The sequence below is a fragment of the Nicotiana tabacum genome, chromosome 17 (genome assembly GCF_000715075.1).
Source record: "Nicotiana tabacum cultivar K326 chromosome 17, ASM71507v2, whole genome shotgun sequence".
NCBI classification, from domain to species: domain Eukaryota; kingdom Viridiplantae; phylum Streptophyta; class Magnoliopsida; order Solanales; family Solanaceae; genus Nicotiana; species Nicotiana tabacum.
Window position 1 is genome coordinate 60,850,776 of NC_134096.1, and position 20,556 is coordinate 60,871,331.

The 20,556-nt window shown below is 37.0% G+C and overlaps 1 protein-coding gene across 1 annotated transcript; it reads right to left on the minus strand.

Annotated features, from left to right (window-relative positions):
- Positions 1 to 12,742: 12,742 nt before the first annotated feature.
- Positions 12,743 to 16,457, minus strand: LOC107794370 (protein trichome birefringence-like 19). The gene is made up of 2 exons (XM_016616852.2): positions 15,839 to 16,457; positions 12,743 to 13,647 (listed from the first exon to the last, which is right to left on the minus strand). The coding sequence occupies exons 1-2, from the start codon at positions 16,325 to 16,327 to the stop codon at positions 12,847 to 12,849; spliced, it is 1,290 nt and encodes a 429-aa protein (XP_016472338.2). The 5' UTR covers positions 16,328 to 16,457; the 3' UTR covers positions 12,743 to 12,846.
- Positions 16,458 to 20,556: the final 4,099 nt, after the last annotated feature.

Here is a 20,556-nt window from a genome sequence, read left to right on the forward strand (position 1 = left end):
TTACCTACTGATACTGACTCAGCTCTCTCAATATAGTAAGTAAAATAGATGTGTGCTCGTATAAGGCTCGGTACAAATAACTGCTCTGCCATAGTAGGCTCGCTCATAGGCGCTCGGCCATACTAGGCTCTGTATCTCGGCCATTCTAGGCTTGGTCATAGGCGCTCGGCTATAGTAGGATCGGTATCTAACTTACCATCTGATCAAAGGTTGCCCAATAGGGGCCTTCCCACCGATTATAGCTCGATGGTGGTGAAAATATTGTAATACTATATATAGACCTTGTGCTCTCTTGACTGGAAGAAGACAATGCTTAACTGAATATAAAGTCTCTATAAGGAATAATACTATAACTTATGAGACTAGGATAATGTACATAAGTTCAAGAATACGAACTTCTCTTTATGTCTCGTTATCAAACACATGTAGTTATGGGATCATGCCAAAATGAAGGAAAGGTTTAGCCTTAACATACCTTATCACAGTCTTTACCATAACCACATTGAACTCGTATCTTTTCACCTTAATCTACAACAATGATAATAATACTATCATAAATTTATGAAAGGTACAACTATCGCATAATGAACGACAAGCTTAGTTTATATTAAAACGGGTATTATCTCCCCTATAATATTTACTTCCTCCCAATTCGAGGTAACACCAACAACACAAGAACACAACAATAACAACATTTATACATTAGTTTTCAACCTTATATATACAACAAAATACTACAAAATAGCCCAACATACCCCAATCTCTTCATACACAAAACGACCACCGTAGTGGTGTCAAACAGCCCAACAATGCTATGATGAACGACCAGCCAAACACCCTGCATTTATGTGGTGTTTATCCACACCATTTTACCTCCAGAACTCCCTAAAACATTAGCAAAACATGAAATCCAATAGCAACATGAAACAGTTCACAAAACAGTCCACTACAAGTTAAATAACCTGAACTCATGGCTTCCGATCGCCGTCTCGTGAGTTCTTACAATTATAGAACGACTTTCCATACATTTCCAGCAGTCAAAATGGATGGAAAATAGCAGTGAACTTACATTATTTGTTGAATATTTCATATCCTATCTTGGTTCTTCAAACCCTACATTTTCCTCCAACTAGAACTTGAAAAGAAGAGAAAATCAATTAGGGTTTGTGTTCAATTTTGGGAGGATTTTTGCAGGGGCTTATCTCTGGTTATTTTGCTATATAATTAGTGTTATATTTTCATGATATAATCCCTTAAAAGGGCTCTTTTTCTGACCCAAAACAGCCCCTTTTTGGACATAGTTAGTCCTCTCATTGAAGCAAGTAGGTGCACACCTACTTGTCACCTAGTAGTCTGCACAGTCTCGCAAAAATGCATATATCTCTCTACTACAATGTCGTGTAGACAAACGGTTTAATGCATTAGAAAATAGACTCAAAGATGTTCTATTTGATGGGTGGATCACCCTCTAACTCTAAGTATATTGGGAGACAATCGCAGTGACATTTGACCCAAATTTCAGTAAAACTTATGAACGTAACTTGTGATGACTTTCATCAACTTTTATTCCACAACTCGCTTGACCTCAAAACTTAACACATTATTATAATAAGACTAAAATAAGTTATAAAATAACTCTCTTATCATGTTAATAACCCTAGTTTCACCCCAAAGGTACAGATTATAACATTCCCAACCTGTCGACTTTCGACGAAACATTATATTCTTCAATTCCCTTAGCTTCTACACCTTCCAACCCTCTTTGTACTTGTTGTTCATGATATTAAATATTTGTAACCTCCGAGGTAATATGATTAAATTACTTTATATACTTGTAAAGATTATCTCATTTCTAAAAATACATCAATTGACTTACGACATAATCTCACGTACGAAAATATGGGGTGTAACATCATTCCCTCCTTTGGAACATTCGTCCTCGAATGTTGATTGATGCTTATCAGTCTCATAAACATAGCTCTTACGAGTACTTTAGTACTGTCCCTGACATCTAGGAAACTATTCTGTGAATAAATCCAAAGCCTAGGGCATTCCCCCTGTTAGGTTTCTTTCTCGCACCATGACGTGTAGTTGGAATTCTTCCAATCTCGTTACTATTGCTACCTTCTGTCGTGCAACTTATATGACTCTATCCCTGTATGTGCGCCTATGCGACTCTTCTCTTCTTTTCTCCTCCAAATATTATCCAATATCCAGGGCTCACTTTGTGAGCATATACAGAACTATGACAAGTTGTCCCTCTAGGCATGTATAGGTGTACTGAAGTCCTTCGCTTGGTACTTTGTCGAACTTACGACTATTTCTATATCTTGTTTCATAGCCTCAGTTATCTATCCTTATGGATTTATTGCATCTAGGTAGGTCGAACTATACCATAAACTTACTTTGATTTATTATTACAGAGGTCTGCTACCCCAACTCCAAGTTACTCTCTCGATGCTTATCCTATATATATAAATCTAAGTCCTTTAATGCTTCTTTATTATTGTTCATCTGACAGCCTAATCTCATCTCAGACTTTAGAACTTTTATCTATCAATTGTTGATTCACCTTAATGTTGATCTATAATATACCACTGATGACCTGAAACCTCTTACGTAATACTGTCATTAGGGCTCACGTCTCATCGGGGAACATATGATGTGATTAGCATGATCAACCTAGGGGAGATACTATACTTCAATAACCATATTTCATAGCATCCTAATGTGATTCATATTATGGGGGTATTCTAATCATGTGCAATTCATGAAATCCCTTTTCTTTAAATCATTACTCAATCAAAGGCCTAAAAGTCATATTTATCACAATTACACTCTCATTCTACTACCAAGGCAGCATTCCATCTTTTCTATTTATACTACTCGCAATCTTCCTTTAAATTACTAGCACCATAGATTTCCTTATGTTATTCTGGAACCTCAAGTGAGGCATCAAATCGTCTCTAACTCTTCTTTACTCTCTTAACTAGACCTCTTGGTACCTGAAAACCATAGGCTGGAAGATATGCCACTGACGATACCACTATCGTTTCTGGATACTGAATCACGGTGCTTCTAGCCCTCTATCTAAAATCTGGACTTTTGACAACCTTCTCACTTAAGAATATCGTAACTTCTTTACCTTTACCTTTCTTATCTTTAAATCTTGCATTGTATGTTCTGTCGCTTTCATAATCTTCCTTCCACATAGGTGGAATTCACGTCCACACCTTAAAGCTCCATTATAGTACTTGAACCTCTGATGCATACATATTTTGACAGGGAGCTTCATACTGACTTCTTATGAGGCTAGTACTCTTCTAATTTTCTTTATCGAAGAGTCATTATAGAATATGCCAGTTGTACTATCTCTTTTGCACTTCTGATATTAAAAATGATTCTACAATGTTCTAAATTACGATTTCTATAATTATTTGGATCTAATAACCAGACTCTTAATTTACTTAGCTGATGTAACTGTTTAGTTTCTTCTTTATCTCTCAGCCTTTAAGTAAGCTTAAGCTATCTTTCGATCTGCAGCTCAAGATATTAGTTAATACTTTAGCCTTTCGGGGACGCTATGGAACATCCATGATATAACCTTCTAACAATTCAAGCCTTTGTCTGTGACATGGACTCAATTATTTATTTTAACTTATACTGGACTCTCCTATAGTTGTATGAATGGAAACATATATGTTGCATGGATAATACTCAGAATCTTAAGTGCGTTCATAAGGTAACTAACTATCGGTCATTTATCGAATAATTCCTTTCGTGCCTTCTCAACTTTCTTTAAACATAAGCAAGTACTTATCCTGGTCGTTCTGGTACTTGTTGCATGAATACTTAAGCTTATCTTAGTTCCCACACATGCTGGAATATTGTGCAACTCATATGATCACGAATATTACTTTTGATGTTTTTTTACTTCCCTTTCATTAGCCACGATAGGTGCCACTTTCTTATGGAGTTCATACAATGTTGTAGTTGTTACAACACCATTCCTTCTTCAGGTTACTATGCTTAGGTTGAAGCCTTCTTCCTTATTTCCTCAGCTAGTCTTTTGTTGTAGTACTTAGGGAAGACTCTCTGACTCTTGTAAAGTTGCGAGCTTATTACATCATATACCCGATGGAATTTTTTATGCTCTTAATCACCTATAAATATCCTTAGTTACATACCTCTGTGCCCTTGTTCTCATAGGGTTACTTCTGAATTCAAATTTGTTATTGTATCCCCATGGTACTCTCTTTTATTTCCGTAACACCTATACGAAAACTATAAATACCTCAACTCCTATCGGAATATTTCTCAAGGATTATGATGTCGTATCTGCGAGACTGAATTCCCTATGTTGGGGTTCACTAGGTTTATCTTGAATGATCTGCTAGTTTATCTGTATTCTCTTGTCTAGCCATAACTAGGCTCTTCCTAAATCAACAACTAACTACTCGTTGGTCTATTCTCATATCCATAATCCACGCAATTTCTCTTGGGTTGTTTCCTTTGCCTTAACTTGTCTCTCGCATTGTCTCCTTATGTATCAAGTGTTCATTCGCACTTATTTATCAATAAAATCATGGGAGGGAACCCTTACTGAATCTCCCCGCCATCGTGCTTGCATAATGTTCTGGAGTCATATCTGTAGGATCTGAATAAATGCAATCTCATCCCTTTCTCCTTTTTACCTCATTCTTCCTTTACTATTCCATAGTTACCTCTTTATCTTTGGAATCTTTTCACACCTTCACTGACTCTTACTCACCTTTCGATAACCCTTATGTACCAAGGATATCCGAATTCCTTATGGACGAGGGTGACACCTAGTGTAACTGGCACACTTAGTCCCTTAAGCCTAACTCTGCTCATAGTGCTTGCTTTAGGGAAGCATATTCTTGAATGACCTTTAAAGGTTATTCTCCTGTTGTCCATTCTATTTTTGCCGGAACACAGTATCTAAAATTCTCAAGATGTCGACTATTATCAAATCCTCCAATCTATAATTCATGTTCAATTTATCTTGTTTAATAGACTATGCTGATTTCTATTACTCCGGGAAGTCTAACTTAGCCTTCTGGAAATTACGCTGGAGTCGCCAACTCATTTTCTCAAAATAAGGATATGACTTCATGGCTTATACTCTTTAATTGTATCAAGGCCTGTCACCTCTTATATTTTCCTTTACTTGACCAAAGACTATGTCATCCTACCATATTTTGATTTACCTTTATCACTCATTTATCATACCTTACTCATAATGCTTCATTTACTCTCTTCTTATTCTCCTGCTAATATTTCTGTCTATCATATTATTCTGAAAACTTCAACAAAATATTGTTTCACTTTTAGCTCCCCTGACTCAATCCACCATTTTGGGTTACTCAAAACCTAGCTGGATCCTGATATCCGATCCTTCTCTTAAACTATATATGTTAGCTCCCATACAGCATAAACTGAGATGGGTATGGAAAATTGTACATACCTCTATTTCTGTTGAAGGTAACTTAAAATTCTTATATTTCTTTGCCTAAATTGGAAATTTGGATAATCTTCATTAATTGGGTACCTCGTACCCTTCTTCACCTTTCTTCTGTTACATGTTGAAACTTATACTTTTACCTTCTGATACTCCCATGGCCTGCTATTCGCGGGGTATGTTAGATATTCCCGTTTTATGGTCTTAAGTAGGAAATTCGCACCTATGGTATGCACGATCGGATAGGGCCACAAACTGGGCCACATTGTCAAGAATTCTCTCTCTACTAGTGCACTTACCTGTTGTTGTATTAGCCCTCTGGCCAGCTGTAATTTATCTAATTGAAAGTATCGCTATATCATTGGCAAACATAAGTCTTGGCTCGAACTCTAATGACTCAGCTCTATAGCACGATTTGGATTTGAAAGAAAGGTAACAGACTCCTAAATGCCTTTTAGCTTCCTGTTTATATAATGTGGTGCACAACACATCTATAAACAAGGCTCTCCTAGACACGACTTGTAGACTTCCTAGGAAAGAACTGCTATGATACCAACTTTGTCACGCCCCAAACATGAAGAGGTGTGGTCGGCACCTAGTACCATACTCGGCCCGAGCGTACCTCTCTGTAACTATGAACTCTGGAGAGGTAACCCTCAACTTAGGCCGATGAGGCCATATTCTGAATCATCTAAAAATATCGTCTCTCTCATCTGATGGGTAAACATACCCAAAAGCTCATATATATATATAAATGTGCAGGCTGATGAGGCCTCCATGAACATCTACTGATATACAAACTATACAGGACTTGTCTACAAGCTTCTAGAGATAACTTAACTGTATCATAGTCGGGACAGGGCCTCGACCTACCTATCAAACCTGTATATACAAAATGGACTCCAAGGTCTAGACCTGGTAACTCTAAGGAAGTGGAGCTTACCGACCGAGCTGATGTTTGACTCTATCTACTAAGAAGGTCTATCTAGCTGTCCATCAGGACATGTAGGCATGAAATGCAGCGTCCCCACCCAAAGGGACGTCAGTACAAAATAATGTACCGAGTATGTAAGGCAACAGAATAACTGAAAGCTAAAACTGAACTGATAATATAATAATTAAAAGTAACTGGGAGTCAAATATGATCTTAAGATATGCTTATATGTTGATACTGACTCAACTCTCTCAATATAGTAAGTAAAATAGTTGTCCGGCCCTATACGGCTCGGTATATATAACTGCTCTGCCGTAGTAGGCTAGCTCATAGGCGCTCGACCATACTAGGCTCTGTATCTCGGTCATTTAGGGCTCACTCATAGGCGCTCAGCCAGAGTAGGCTCAGTATATAACTTACCATCTGATCTGAGGTTTCCCAATAGGGGCCCGTCCACCGATTATAGCTCGATGGTAGTGAAAATACTATAGTACTGCCCAATAGAGGCTTGCCCACCGGTTATAGCTCGGTGGTGGTAAAAATACTATAATTCTCTCTCTCTCTCTCTGAGAGAGAGATAGAGAGAGAGAGAGACCATTTGCTCTCTTGACTGAAAGAAGACAATACTTAACTGAATATAAAGTTTCTATAAGGAAGAATACTGTAACTTATGAGACTAGGATAATGTACATAAGTTCAAGAACATGAACTTCTCTTTATGTCTCATTATAAAACACATGTAATTATGGGATCATGCCAAAATGAAGGAAATGTTTAGCCTTAACATACCGTATCACAATATTTCCAATAACCACGTTGAACTCGTCTCTTCGCACCTTAATCTACAACAATGATAATAATACTATCATAAAATTACGAAAGGTACAACTATCGCATGACGAACGACAAGCTTATTTTATATTAAAACGGGAAGCATTTCCCATATAATCTTTACTTCCTCCCAATTCGAGATAACACCAACAACACAAGAAAACAACAATAAAAACATATATACATTATTTTCCAACCTTATATATACCACAAAAATACTACAAAACAACCTAACACACCCCAATCTCTTCATACACCAAACGACCACAGTAGTATGTGGTGTTTCTTTACACCTTTTCTCCTCCAAAACTCCCTAAAACAGTAGCAAAACATGCAATCCAACAACAACACGAAACAACCCACAAAACAGTCCACTATAAGTTAAATATCTCAAACTCACGGCTTTCAATCATTGTCCGGTGAGTTCTTACAATTATAGAACGACTTTCCATACATTTCCAATTTTTTTTTTATTGAAATAGAGAAGTAAACATACCTTATTTGATGAATATCTCAGCTCTAATTTTGGTTCTTCAAACCCTAGGTTTTCCTCCAACTAGAACTTGAAAAGAAGAGAAAATCAATTAGGGTTTGTGTTCAATTTTTTATAGGATTTTTGCAGGAGCTTATCTCTGGTTATTTTGCTATATAATAAGTGTTATATTTGTAGGATATAAGCCCTTGAAATTTCTCTTTGGCCGACCCAAAATAACCCCTTTTTGGACATATTTAGTCCTCTCATTTAAGCAAGTAGGTGACACACCTAGTTGTCACCTACTAGTCTGCGCAGTCTCGCAAAAACGCATATATCTCTCAACTACAATATCGTATTCACAAATGGTTTAATGAATTAGAAAATAGACGCATATAGATTCAATTTTATGGGTGGAACACCCCATAGCTCTAAGTATATTGGGAGAAAATCGCAGCGACATTTGACCCAAATTTCAGTAAAACTTATGAACGTAACTTGTGATGACTTTCATCGACTTTTGTTCCACAACTCTCTTGACCTCAAAACTTAACACATGACTATAATAAGACTAAAATAAGTTATAACATAAACCTCTTATCATGTTAAGAACCCCAGTCTCACCCCAAAGGTACAATTTATAACATTCCCAACTTGTCGACTTTCGACGAAGCATTATTTTCTTCTATTTCTTTAGCTTCTGTACCTTCCAACCCTCTTTGTACTTGTTGTTCGTGTTCTTCAATATTTGTAACCTCCGAGGTAACATGATTAACTTAATTTATATACTTTCAAAGATGATCTCATTTCTAAGCTTACATCAATTGGCTTACGACGTACTCTCACGTACGAAAATATGGGGTGTAACACTGTGTACCTTTCGCAGCCAAATGGTTAGATTCATCAAAGATTATATGAATACCTTTTAAACATATTTTGTTCTTTTATTGTACACTTTATGAGATTTACTATGTGGTGAGTAACCTAGAAATATACCCTCATCACTTTTAGCATCAAACTTTCCTAGAACCTCTTTGCCATTGTTAGTGTACAAAGATCTATACCATTTCCAGCACAGAGCTCAAGGAAGTTAGCATTTTCAATTCAGTTCTATGGTCATATCTAATTCTAGCTACATGACTATTTATTTTATTTGCAATTTCTTCATATAAGTCACAACATATCAAATGTTTCATCCTTAGTTGCCAAAAAACTAGTCCACGTAAATCCAGAACAATCATCAACAATAATAAACACATAACTCTTTCCACATCTACTCTGAATCCTCATAGGTCCACATAAATCTATGTGAAGTAGTTCTAGATATCGAGAGGTACTTACCACTTTCTTGAATTTGAATGATGATCTGACCTGCTTATTTTTAACACAAGCATTACAAACTTTATCTTCCCTGAATTTTGATTTGGGCAGCCCAAGGACCAAGTCTTTGGTAACTAATTTATTTAGCATAGAAAAATTGACATGCCCTAGTATTTTATGCCACAGAAAGGAGTCAGTATCAAGTTCACTGACACATGTGAGTTCATTTTTAGGTGAAGACAAGATGCCAGCTTTGTAAATATATTTTGTGCCTTTTTCCTTGGAGAACCAGGTTTCCAGTGTTTTCCTCAGTAACCATACATCTCTTAGAAGTAAAACGAATTTGATTCCCTTTATTACATATTTGAGCCACACTCAACAGGTTGTTCTTCAATTCTTTTACATAATACACATTTTCAATATCATGAGTGTGGGACTTACCAACCTTACTTCTGCCGATTATATTTCTCTTTTTGCTATTTTCAAATCCCACACTCCCACCTTGATAGGCTCTTAGTGAAAAAAAATTGCCTCTATTACCGACCATATGGCGGGAGAAAGCATTGTCAACATACCATCAATTTTTTCTTCGTCTTATCTTGGCCTGCAAAAATATTCATGGATTCAAGAAAGCTTGGGTCCCTTTCTTTGAGTAAGGAATGAATAACATTCTTCTTAGTCCACCCTAGTAGTTTATTACCTTTCAATGAAGGACCGGGTTTCATCACTTTCCTTTTCTCAACATATACAACATTCTTTAAGCTTGCTTGGATTCTAAATGGGCATGTTTATTTAAAGTGTCCAGTATATTTATAGTGAGTGCAAAGACGATTGTTAGGAATGTCTACTTACTTACTATGTGGGTTGTATGTAGTCTTAGCCTTAGTATATCACAGACCCTTATTGTTATTACTGTAGTTTTTATGCATCTTGAATATTATTTGGGAAGACCTGGTCCATTTCAATTTCTATTCTAATTCAAACTTGGACTTATCTAGGTTTTTTGAAGTGTCCTAGCCTTTCCATATTTAACTAGAAGTTTGTTATTTGCCTCTTTTAGATCACTTTCTAGTTTCTTCTGTATATCTGTAGCTAGGTCCTTTCCTTTATTTGGAGTATTGAGAAATTTATTATTCTCATTTTTAAGGCAGCCTTTTTTATCTTCTAACACAAGAATTTGATCCTTGAGACCTACTAAAAAGACTTCAAGATTTTCTCTACTTATTTTCATATCTTTATGTTCAAGCCTAAGTGATGCATAGTCATTCATTAACTGTTCCTTTTCATAAAAAATCTTTAGGTATGCATCAATCAAGACACCTAACACGGAAATCAATTTCTTTTTAGAGAAAGTGTGGATGTTGTCTTTGATGTCTTGAAAACTTACCTCAGGTTCTTCATCCTCATTGGCATCAGAGTCTGAGTTTGCCATCAATTCTAGGAGATCTTATGATTCTGAATCACTCTCCTCCTTAGCCATCAATGACTAATCTTCATCTTCATTTTCATCATAATCATCATTGGACTCATCGGTTAAGGATGGTTACATGGCAGTCATAACTCTTTTCACAAGTTTGTCTATTGCCTTATTAGTCATTCTTCATCCAGGAACCCAGTCTTTCTTCTGCTACTTTCCCTTATCAGAATTGTTCCTCTTCTACTCAAGTTTTCACAAGGAACAATGTTTGATGAAGTGATCTTTCTTTCTATATTTGTAGAACCTATAAGTGTTGTTGTACTTTTCTTCACAATCTTGGATTTTGGTGAACTTCCTTTCTTCAGGAATTCACCCTTCCTTATTGCCCACTGGAAATGTCTAGTGAGCAATGTCATATCATCTTCTTCAATATCTTGTTTCTGAGTGGTCTTAAGCACAAGGTTCTTGACCTTTAGAGGTTCAGAAGTTTGTCGATCTAGACAATCCCGATTTAGCTTTAATTCATAAGTCTCCAAGTTTCCAATGAGGTCATCAAGGGTCCTTGTATCCAAGTTTCTAGCTTCAGTAATTGTATTGACCTTGTAGTCCCATGAAAAGGACAATATGCTCAGAATTGTTTTACAATTTTGTTACGAAGAATAAATTCTCCAAGAGATGTTAAATCATTGATAATTGAAGTGAGCCTAGTATAAATCTCCAGGATAGTTTCCCCCTCTTTCATCTTGAATAGTTCGTATTGCCTAGTTAGCATGTCAATCATTGACTGCTTCACTTGAAAGGTACCTTCATGAACACACTACAGAGCATCCCATATGCCATTTTCATCTCTGTAAGTATAGATTATATTATATTTTTTTGGACCAACGCCACATATCAGAATCTTCTTAGCTTTGGCATTCTTTTGAACACTTTTAACATCTTCTTCAAAATAGGTTTCTTATGGCTTTGGTCTAGTGGGGACACTCTTGTCATCAAATATCATGGGAATCTTTGGTCCCTTCTCAATAATGTCCTAGAGTTTTAGGTCTTCTCCTTCCAAGAAATTACGCATCCTTTCCTTCCTCCATCTGTATTATTTCTCATTAAACAGTGGTGACGTGACCGTTGATTGTCCTTCTTGAGCATCTGGTGCTGCAATCATTGTGGATCCTTTCAAGATGTTAGCCTCTTATAAAAGAACCTGCTCTGATACTAAATATTATTTTAGACTACACTAAGACACAAGAAGGTGTTAAATTATGTCTTGCCTGATTTTCGCATTAAATTTCAAAGAACCTGGTTCTTTGAACTACCAAATAGACACACACAAAAATAATTATGGAAAAATAATCAACACAGATATTTTTACGTTGGAAACTTTCTTGCTCAAGGGAGTAAAAACCATGACCTACCCAGTAGGAATTTCTTTAAATCTCCACTAAACTTCAAAGAGTAGGTTTAAGTTATAATTTTATAACCAAGTAGACTAACTCTAATACTCTAACCCCTACAATCAACCCAATTGCAGCAACCCCTTTCTAGACTAACTGTTAGCCCAGAAAACTTACAAAAATAAAGCTTCAAAATTAACCTACTATTACACTTCTTTAAAAGAAAATAGGTTGCAATTCAGAATACTAGACTCAATCTAACAACTAAAGAACTCGAGCAACTTCATCTTCAAGAGCTGGTTCTTCATTTGGTTTGATTGAATCTTCACAAAGTATATTTTTATGTGCTTGCTATTGTCAAAAGATTTCTCAATAATTTCTCTCAATAGCAGTAGTCTTGAAGTGTGGCAAAAAGTCTTCTTTTATAGGTGCAAGGTTGGCCGAAATCTTCTTCAATTAATGCTTGAAACCCTAGAATATTTCGGTTAAGGAAAACCTCTCCTATTCAGATTTAGTTTCCTTATTTGTTTTCAACTCTTCAACCTTCTTTCTCCATACAAGTGTTTCCCATTAATACAAATTTCTTATGATGCACGAAATCCTCCAATACACGTATTTCTTTTAGGACACAAACATGATCTTGTAGAAATTGTAACTCGCATGGGAATACTGCCCTTTTACGTTCGAACAAAATTCGCCAACAACCTGCTATGTACCTGGTTCACTTGACATTCATCTCTCCTATCTGCACCTTGATCTAGCAACACCCTAAACTGGAACATGAAACCTAGTTCTCAGACACGATTTATTAATCATCAAATTATTATAACACATGCTCAACTCAATAGTACTTTCTTTACATTATTTTCCTAGTCAATCATTACAACTTTTCAGGTCAAGTAATATTATTCCTCCTTAAATTAAACCAAAATAACAACACAATTTAAATAAATAAACAAATAAAAAAATAGGGTAGGCATTGATTTTTATTTTCCTCCATTAGTTTAATTGAAGACTTTCCTCAAAGGCTCTCCTGCCCTCCAACTTCAACATATGAAGCAAAAAATCACTCCAAGAATCAATAGGACCAGGCAAACACCAATGTACACAATCATTATACAAAACCACATTCTCGTTAGGCCAATGTCCATATCTACTAGGGTGACCATCTGGTCTCAACAACATGGCTTGTGTCATGTCCAATAATCTGAACCTCTTACCCTTTTTCTTTCCTTCCTCAGATGCAATCTTAAATTCTTCAACTTGTGTCGTATAAAATTCCAAACTTAAACCATCCAAAGTTGTCTCATTGCTTCTAAATGGCCTTCTTCTAACACAATTTCCACCCTTATTCCATTCACCACCTTCAAAATGAGAAGGCGCAATAGTCCTAAGAAAAGTAACACCTTTATAATTTTTTAATCTATTGATGGCATCTAAAGTTGTCTTAAGTGCCTTTTGATAGCCATAATTTATGGGAAGATCAGTGACATTTGGGAGTCCACAATAACGACAACCAATTATTCGATTTTTCTCGTAGTAGACGCTGCACCTTGTAAACCAGTGGGCAGAATTGAGGATGAGATAGTCGAATTGTTCAATTTGGGTTATCCATTTTGCATCAGGTTCATCAAGATAAAGATTGAAAAGTCCCGTGTGGCTTGGACCATCTGGATCTGATTCTTTAACTGTGACCAAGAATGGTGACCAATATGCTGCTAAGGTGAAGTTATAGGTTGTGTATTTCCACCTTTTGAAATTCTGATCTTCGTCATAAGAAATATCAACTGGATATTCCACCTGTAATACAAAAAACAAAAAAATAATCCAAAATGAATTAGTGACTTATTAGTTAATTTTCATCATTGTTTTTGTTGAAACACATATTCAAGCATTTGCCGTTGTTGGTTAAGGCAACCAACTTTTAATATGATGTTATATTGTTCGTTTTAAGTCATAGATACGTGATGTTTTGTGAGGCTTTAGTTGTTAGCGTAAACCAACTCCAAGTGATCATTTGCATGATTTTTTCAAAATGCCTCACATCATATGACTATTCAAACGCACATTATAGTAACTTATTTTCTTTATCAACTTCTAATGTAAAATTTTGTTTGTACACTTGACAACAGTAACAAAACCTGGTATTTCGCAACCCGTGATGAGAAGCCAGAGTGAAAGCACCAAACCTTTTACTGCATTATGTAACTTTTTTTCATGACTCATTATGTAATTCAGGCTTAATTAGTTTTATTTTAAATTTATATTTTCATTAAAGGAAGATCAAGGATGTAGCTAAATTTTAAAAAGAGATAAGCAACCCACGTTGCCCAGGATTGGATTCTCTAACAAGTTGTCATAATGTGACAACTTGTTTTCTAAGTATATTTTCTAAGGGATCGACCCACGACTAGCCAAGTATCTTTCGTCATATACTATTGGCAAACAAATTAAACACGACTAAATGATACAATATGACAAACTCTAAGCTATCATTCTATGCAGGGGCGGCTCAACGAAATTTACCTAAAGTCAGAACGATAAAATTTTATTTATATACTTATGATTTCCTTTTTTTTTTTTTTTTTTTTGTAATGATAGTTTATGGATCATCTTTTATGTATTTTGACCCTTTACTCAGACTATTTGCTAGCTCCCACTCAAAGACGTCTACTAATTTTATTCATCAAGGCTTCCAGATTTTTTTATAAGAAACATATGCCGTTAAGAAAACATTTTCATAAGTTCCCGTCATCTAATAATCTTAATTTTGTACTAACAAAGTACATTTTAAAATAATTTTATTGATTTGAAATAGTTCAAATTTATTTGAAATTAAAAGGAATGACTTGATCTACTTTTAATAAGAAATAATCTACTTTAAAAGATGTTACAAAAGACTTTGTTTTTATTTTCCTATTATCAATGTCGTCATCAAATTATTATTTTGTTATATTGCATGTTTATTATGAAAATCCAAATAACCTCTATTTTTTTTTCTAAATAACCTTTATATCTTTCCAAAAAGAAAAAGCATAGATTAGTATCTTTTTTACAATAATACTTTTATAATAATATAATATTAACTAATAATGAAAAAAATGGGGGCCTTCAACTTGGGGGCCTAAAACAATTGTTTTAGCTGCCTCCCCCTTGAGCCGACACTGATTATATGTGCTTCCAATTATCGTAGTTCTTTATTTTAATTTTTTGGCTCATTTGGACATAATTGTAAAAGTATCCATCGAGCAAAGTGGCTTTTTGCTTCTTATGGGAAAAAGATAACTTTGATTAGATCTGCTTTGAACGGCCTACTGTATCAAGTTCACAAGCGCACAGCTAATATATATCGGGACTGGAATTATTGCAATAGCCCACGCCAACATCTTCAGCCGAAGAATATAAAATTTCCAGTTTTTCTACTATATCTTACCATCCGACCTATATATTAAGTGCTTAGTGCTTGGCACCAAGTATGTACTGGTCGGAATTGTTGAAAAAAAATTCAAATTTATAATTAGAAATTTCAAATTCAGAGTCTCGAAAATAAATAATCTTTCAATAAAAGCTTAAAAAGCTTACTTGATAGAGATTCGGATTAATAAAACAATAAAATTTGAATATATTGGGCACTTAAATTGAGAAAAAAAGTCTTGATGCTTTAATAGATTTCACCAAAACTTTGACCATTGCCCATACTCCATCCTTAGGTAAACCAAACCTCCTCTAATGCTACCGTCTAGATTCCAATACAAGCCAAGTGAAACTAAAAGGAAAAAACAATTGAGGAGGGTGGGGTTTTTTTTTTTTTTTTTTTGGGGGGGGTGGGGAAGAGGGGGGGGGTAGGCTATCCAGTAGTGATCTCAGGTCATATAAATTAACCAGAAATTTATGGATATCAAACAAGCAGGAATAATCAATTTTTTTTATATCTACATCAAAGGCATATCTTAAACAATATAATATTAGAAGAAGAGGGAAATTATCGTACCCGGGACAAGAGGCAAATTAAAGACTGCATTTGGTTTCTTCCCACTGAATCTCCAATAAATGCCATAGACTTGTTCGTCATCATATCCAAAAACTGATACGGGTTAAAAATGGGCAGCTCGCACCCTTTTGGCTTCCACCTCCATTTCAAGAATTCAGTATCAGGCCTCCCATATTTCATGCAATTTTGGTGCTCGTGTATCGCCCAACATGTCGTGTTCGTGTAATATGGACCGTCTGTATTAGGAACCCAGTCTCCAATGAATACATCACACGTGTCTTCCTCCTCCGCAATCTTTATCTTTTGTTCCTCAGTATGATATGGTTGTGATGCTTTAGAAGAATGATTTACTACTACATCTGCAGCATACAAATTAAAAGGGTGGTAAAGAGGGATAAGACCAAGAATGATTAATGTTAAAGAAACAAGGATTACTATTCTTGGAGTTCTTTGAGCTGTACTGAAGTTTCTCCAAAAGAGAAGCTCCATACTTTGGGCAATTAATGGAGAATTGAAAGTAAAATCAGAAATGGGATTATGGAAGAAGGAGAATAATTACAAGTTGACACATATAAGTGACACAAATAAACGTGCTAATCACTAATTATAGGGTTTTAGTTGGACTAACTCCATGTCTTTGCAATTATGCAACTATTGGGTCCTATGGGTATTGTTTTTAGTCAAGAGTTAGTGACCCAATCCTTGTAACACTGGTGAAGCTGATATATTCTTTCAAATCTCTTTATACATCCAATCCTTAACCACCCTCTTATAATTATCGGTGGAGAAAAATATTTAGAGTGCAATAATTAAATACTAACTCTTGTGTGAATTTTGTTCGTATGTTTGTAAAATAACTACGTATTAATATGATTAGCACAAAGAAAAATCATTTACATAATCTGGCAATAGATTGCGATCAAATTTACTCGAATTAATTAGTCAAATCACCAAATATGTTTAATTCATCTAAACTTAAACATTAATAAGCTTAATATATTCATTTTTCATAAAAGCACTCTAATTTAGACCATAAGTAAATTAAATAACTTTAGTTTTTCACAATTCAATACATTAATTTCTCCTGTTGCTAACATTTCAATCGAACTAAAAAAGGGAAAAATGTGAGGTGGGCGGTGCTAATAATTTCTACACATATGTGGCTGATTGAACGCAGTAACCATATCGTCTATATAATCTATAATACAATTATTAATTTCTGAAGTGATGACACATGGTATGCATTTCTTTTGGAACATAATTGTGTAAGCAATTATACTATATAATTGTTGATAGTCTTGACAATTACTCCTGTTGTAAAGGAAAATAAGTCATCATTTTCTTCGTGTTCTAAAACATTTATGTGGCATAATCTATTGGGTTAATATCTTCTTGAAATTCACTGTTTTCTAGCAATCTCTATGACATTTTTATCTATATGTATATTTACTCTCAAAATCAGATAATAATTAAATTTGTAATTGGTTTTAAGGATACGCGGATTAATTCGATACAAAGCGATAAATTAAGTTGCTATTGAATAAGCAAAGAAAAAATAAATTCAAACCACACGAGATGGATAGTTTCAGCCTTAATGAAATAGCCACTCTCGAACCGAGCTCACTGAGACCGGTATAGACGAAAAAGAACAAGAGCTAGAGACAAAGAAAATAATAATATAATTGCTTTTGAGTGCGTGTTACAATGAGTTTCATGAATTATCAGACCCCCTTTATATTATAGGGGAATCTTATTTTAGGTACAACTCTATAAAAGGTAAAACAATCTTTTGATTCACTGATTACCGGTTCCTCACCGATACGTGTCGAGATCCCCGCCGTAATATTCGGCCGGTTATGGATATTTCGGCCATCTGTTGGCTATGCTGGATTTTCCGACAATGTCCTTCGAAATCGATCGAGGCTAAGACCGATTCCGGGACCATGGCCGCGATATTCGCGAAGGCAAGCGTCATGCCCCCGGGTTCTGGCCCGGTGGGACTTCCGCTCGATTTCGGTCCCTTGTTGCCATGTCTCGGGTCTGGCTTATTCTATCGGAGGTTAGGATGCACCATGAGCTCGATTTCAGCCGTATACAGATAGTCCCATTGTTTTTTAGAGAGTAAACGACGAGAAACGACATGAGCTTTCGATTCTTACTTCGATACATCGTGACAGAAATGACAAAACAACTGAAATGTCTCATCAGTCAAATCATAATGGCATTTAATGCATGTCAGCCGCCGGTCGACCGTCCATGAATGCGAAACGTCGCTGAACTACTATAAATACCCCCTCATTTGTTCATTTTAACTTTACATCCAAACTTTCTACTATTGTACCTTTAAGATTTCAATACTCTTTAGCACTTTTACCCCGATTATTGGAGGTCCTTTGCAAGAATTTTTACCCATCTTTATTCTCAAGCCAAAAAGTCTAATCCTTCAACTTCCTTTCTTTCTTCTCTTTTCTTAGATTTTCCTCCATTTTCATTCTCTAAAAAAATGGCAAAAATATCCAAAATCGTTCCCCAGAAAGAAACTCCTACTTCTTCGCGGCCAGCTATTGAGGCTGAGGAGACCGCTCCGCGCGCGGCCGTCGACGAACCAGTACCTAAACCCCCTTTGAATATGTTCATCCCCGGGGATGGTCGGTCAACATCGATTTCAAGGTCGAAAAGCCTTCCTCAGTGCAGGGCCAATGTGAGGAGGTCTCGAGATACCTCTGCTCGATCATCGAAGAGGTCCTCCCTACGGTCCCAAAAGATTGAAATTGGGCCGATAAATACATAGTGGTCCCCGATCCCGATGAGGCCATTACCACCCATGTCGAGGGATACTTAAGTGTTTACACTTATCCCTTTACAATGGGCTCGGTGGACCCGGTCATTATAGATTTCTATAAGAGATACGAGGTATATTTTGGTCAGATTCATCCTTCACTGTGGAGGATTGTGATCCTCCTTCGGTTCATTGTGAACAAAATTGATGGGTGATCGTTCACCATCGACCATCTTCTTCTCTTATACAGTCCCTGAATCTTCCGGGGGGACTGATAAAGCTCGTGTGTCGGGCTAGTAAAGCCTCATTCTTAAGTATTGATGAGGATCAAGATCGGGGCTGGCAAGACCATTTTGTCCGAGTGAGGACTTCGGACTTGATCCCAGCTAAGTGTAGGCCATTCCCAATAAGTGAAATACATCACGTACGTGTAAATTACTTTAGAATGTTGATTTCATACTTACTTCTTTTTTCCTTATCGGTGTTTCGTGGTGGTGCAGCCGTCGCTCGGGTCCCAAATGTTGTCCCTCGACTCAAGGAGTGGGTCGAGGGTATCGTATCATAGATGCCCTACTCCAAACACTCGTGGCTCAAACTCTCGAAAGGACGTTGGGAGGCTTGTTCCCTTGGTGAGACTTCTTTCCCGAGTAGGTAGTATTAGGATTCTCCTTTCTACATTAAGTCCTTACTCCATTTACTTATTTTTGCAAGTTTATCCAAGGATGTCGAGTTGAGGCCTCCAGTCGGTGGCGAGGACTTTCCTACCGAGTCCCCTACTCCGATACAGGCCGAAGAGAAGAAGAGGAAGAGGTCTCCGAGTTACTCGAGCTCGGAGGAAAAGAAAACAAGGAGAATGCCGGTACGCAAGTCAAAAGAAAACACCAGCACCCGAGCACCAGCTTCGGATTCGCTCTATCGGCTGAGGGACGAATCCGAAGAAGAATAACCTTATGTTCTAGTGGCCCGCGAGCCATCGCAGCTTTAAAAGCAGGGGGGCAACGAACCAGAGATCCGTGAGGCAGATCTGCCTCAAGCCAGGGAGGTCGATGAGGAGGCAGGGGCCGAGGCTTTCCGGGATGTGAGCAATATCCTGAAGGAGGTACACGGTGTGATAGACATCACCGAGTCGCCTCCGTTCACGGAATCCATGTACAACGAGGCCCAAATGGTGAAAGAGAGCCCCAACGAGGGGACCCACGGAGCGGACGACCCCGTCGCTGCTTTTTTGATGACATGGATTCCACCGCCATAGAAGACGTCACCGGATTGGGTAACATAGAGGTACCGAGGAACAGTCCGACCTCGGGGGTAGGCAGGCCTAACTCGAGCCCGAAATTGGTCAACCGGTTCCCTGTCCCGAGTTCGGATCCTGATCGAAAGCGACCATTGTCATTATTATTCCAGAGGTTGCCTGGGTTCTTTCCGCCCCCGTAGGGGTGGCCAGTTACCTCCGTTGCCTGGTGATCAAAGAAGCCGAGGCCAAAAATGAACGAGGTAGGCGCGCCCTGCCTGTTCAACGAATGACAACAAGTGCTGAACCGGGTAACTTTAGATAACTTTCGATGATTTCAATTTCTCCTTTTAAACTTGAATTAATTCATTGATAATCCTAACATTTTTCTTCGTATTTGAAGGCCTCGGTGCTTCACCATAAAACTTTCCTCCGGTACTGAGATGAGCTGAACCAACTCGAAGCCGAAGTCAGAGAGCTTGCCGAGAAGAGAGACACGTACAAACTTCTTAGCGAGCAGCGTGAAGTAGAGGCTAAGAGCCTTCGAGCCGAGTTGGAAGCGGCTCGGAAAGAACACGCCGACCTGGTTGAACAGGTAAACATTTTTTAAGTTAGTGACGATGAGCTAGACACAGTTTCTAAGGGTCGGAACTCCCAGGTTCAATAGAAGATTGATCGGATCGACCAGCTCTGAGCTAAGATGGATGC

What these genes read in the sequence shown, in the direction of transcription:
- LOC107794370 (XM_016616852.2), bottom strand. Translation starts at nt 16,327, where the DNA reads ATGGAGCTTCTCTTTTGGAGAAACTTCAGTACAGCTCAAAGAACTCCA. An exon ending in TAATTTGCCTCTTGTCCCGG is followed by an intron (nt 13,648 to 15,838) that starts GTACGATAATTT and finishes TTTGTATTACAG; the next exon opens with GTGGAATATCCAGTTGATAT.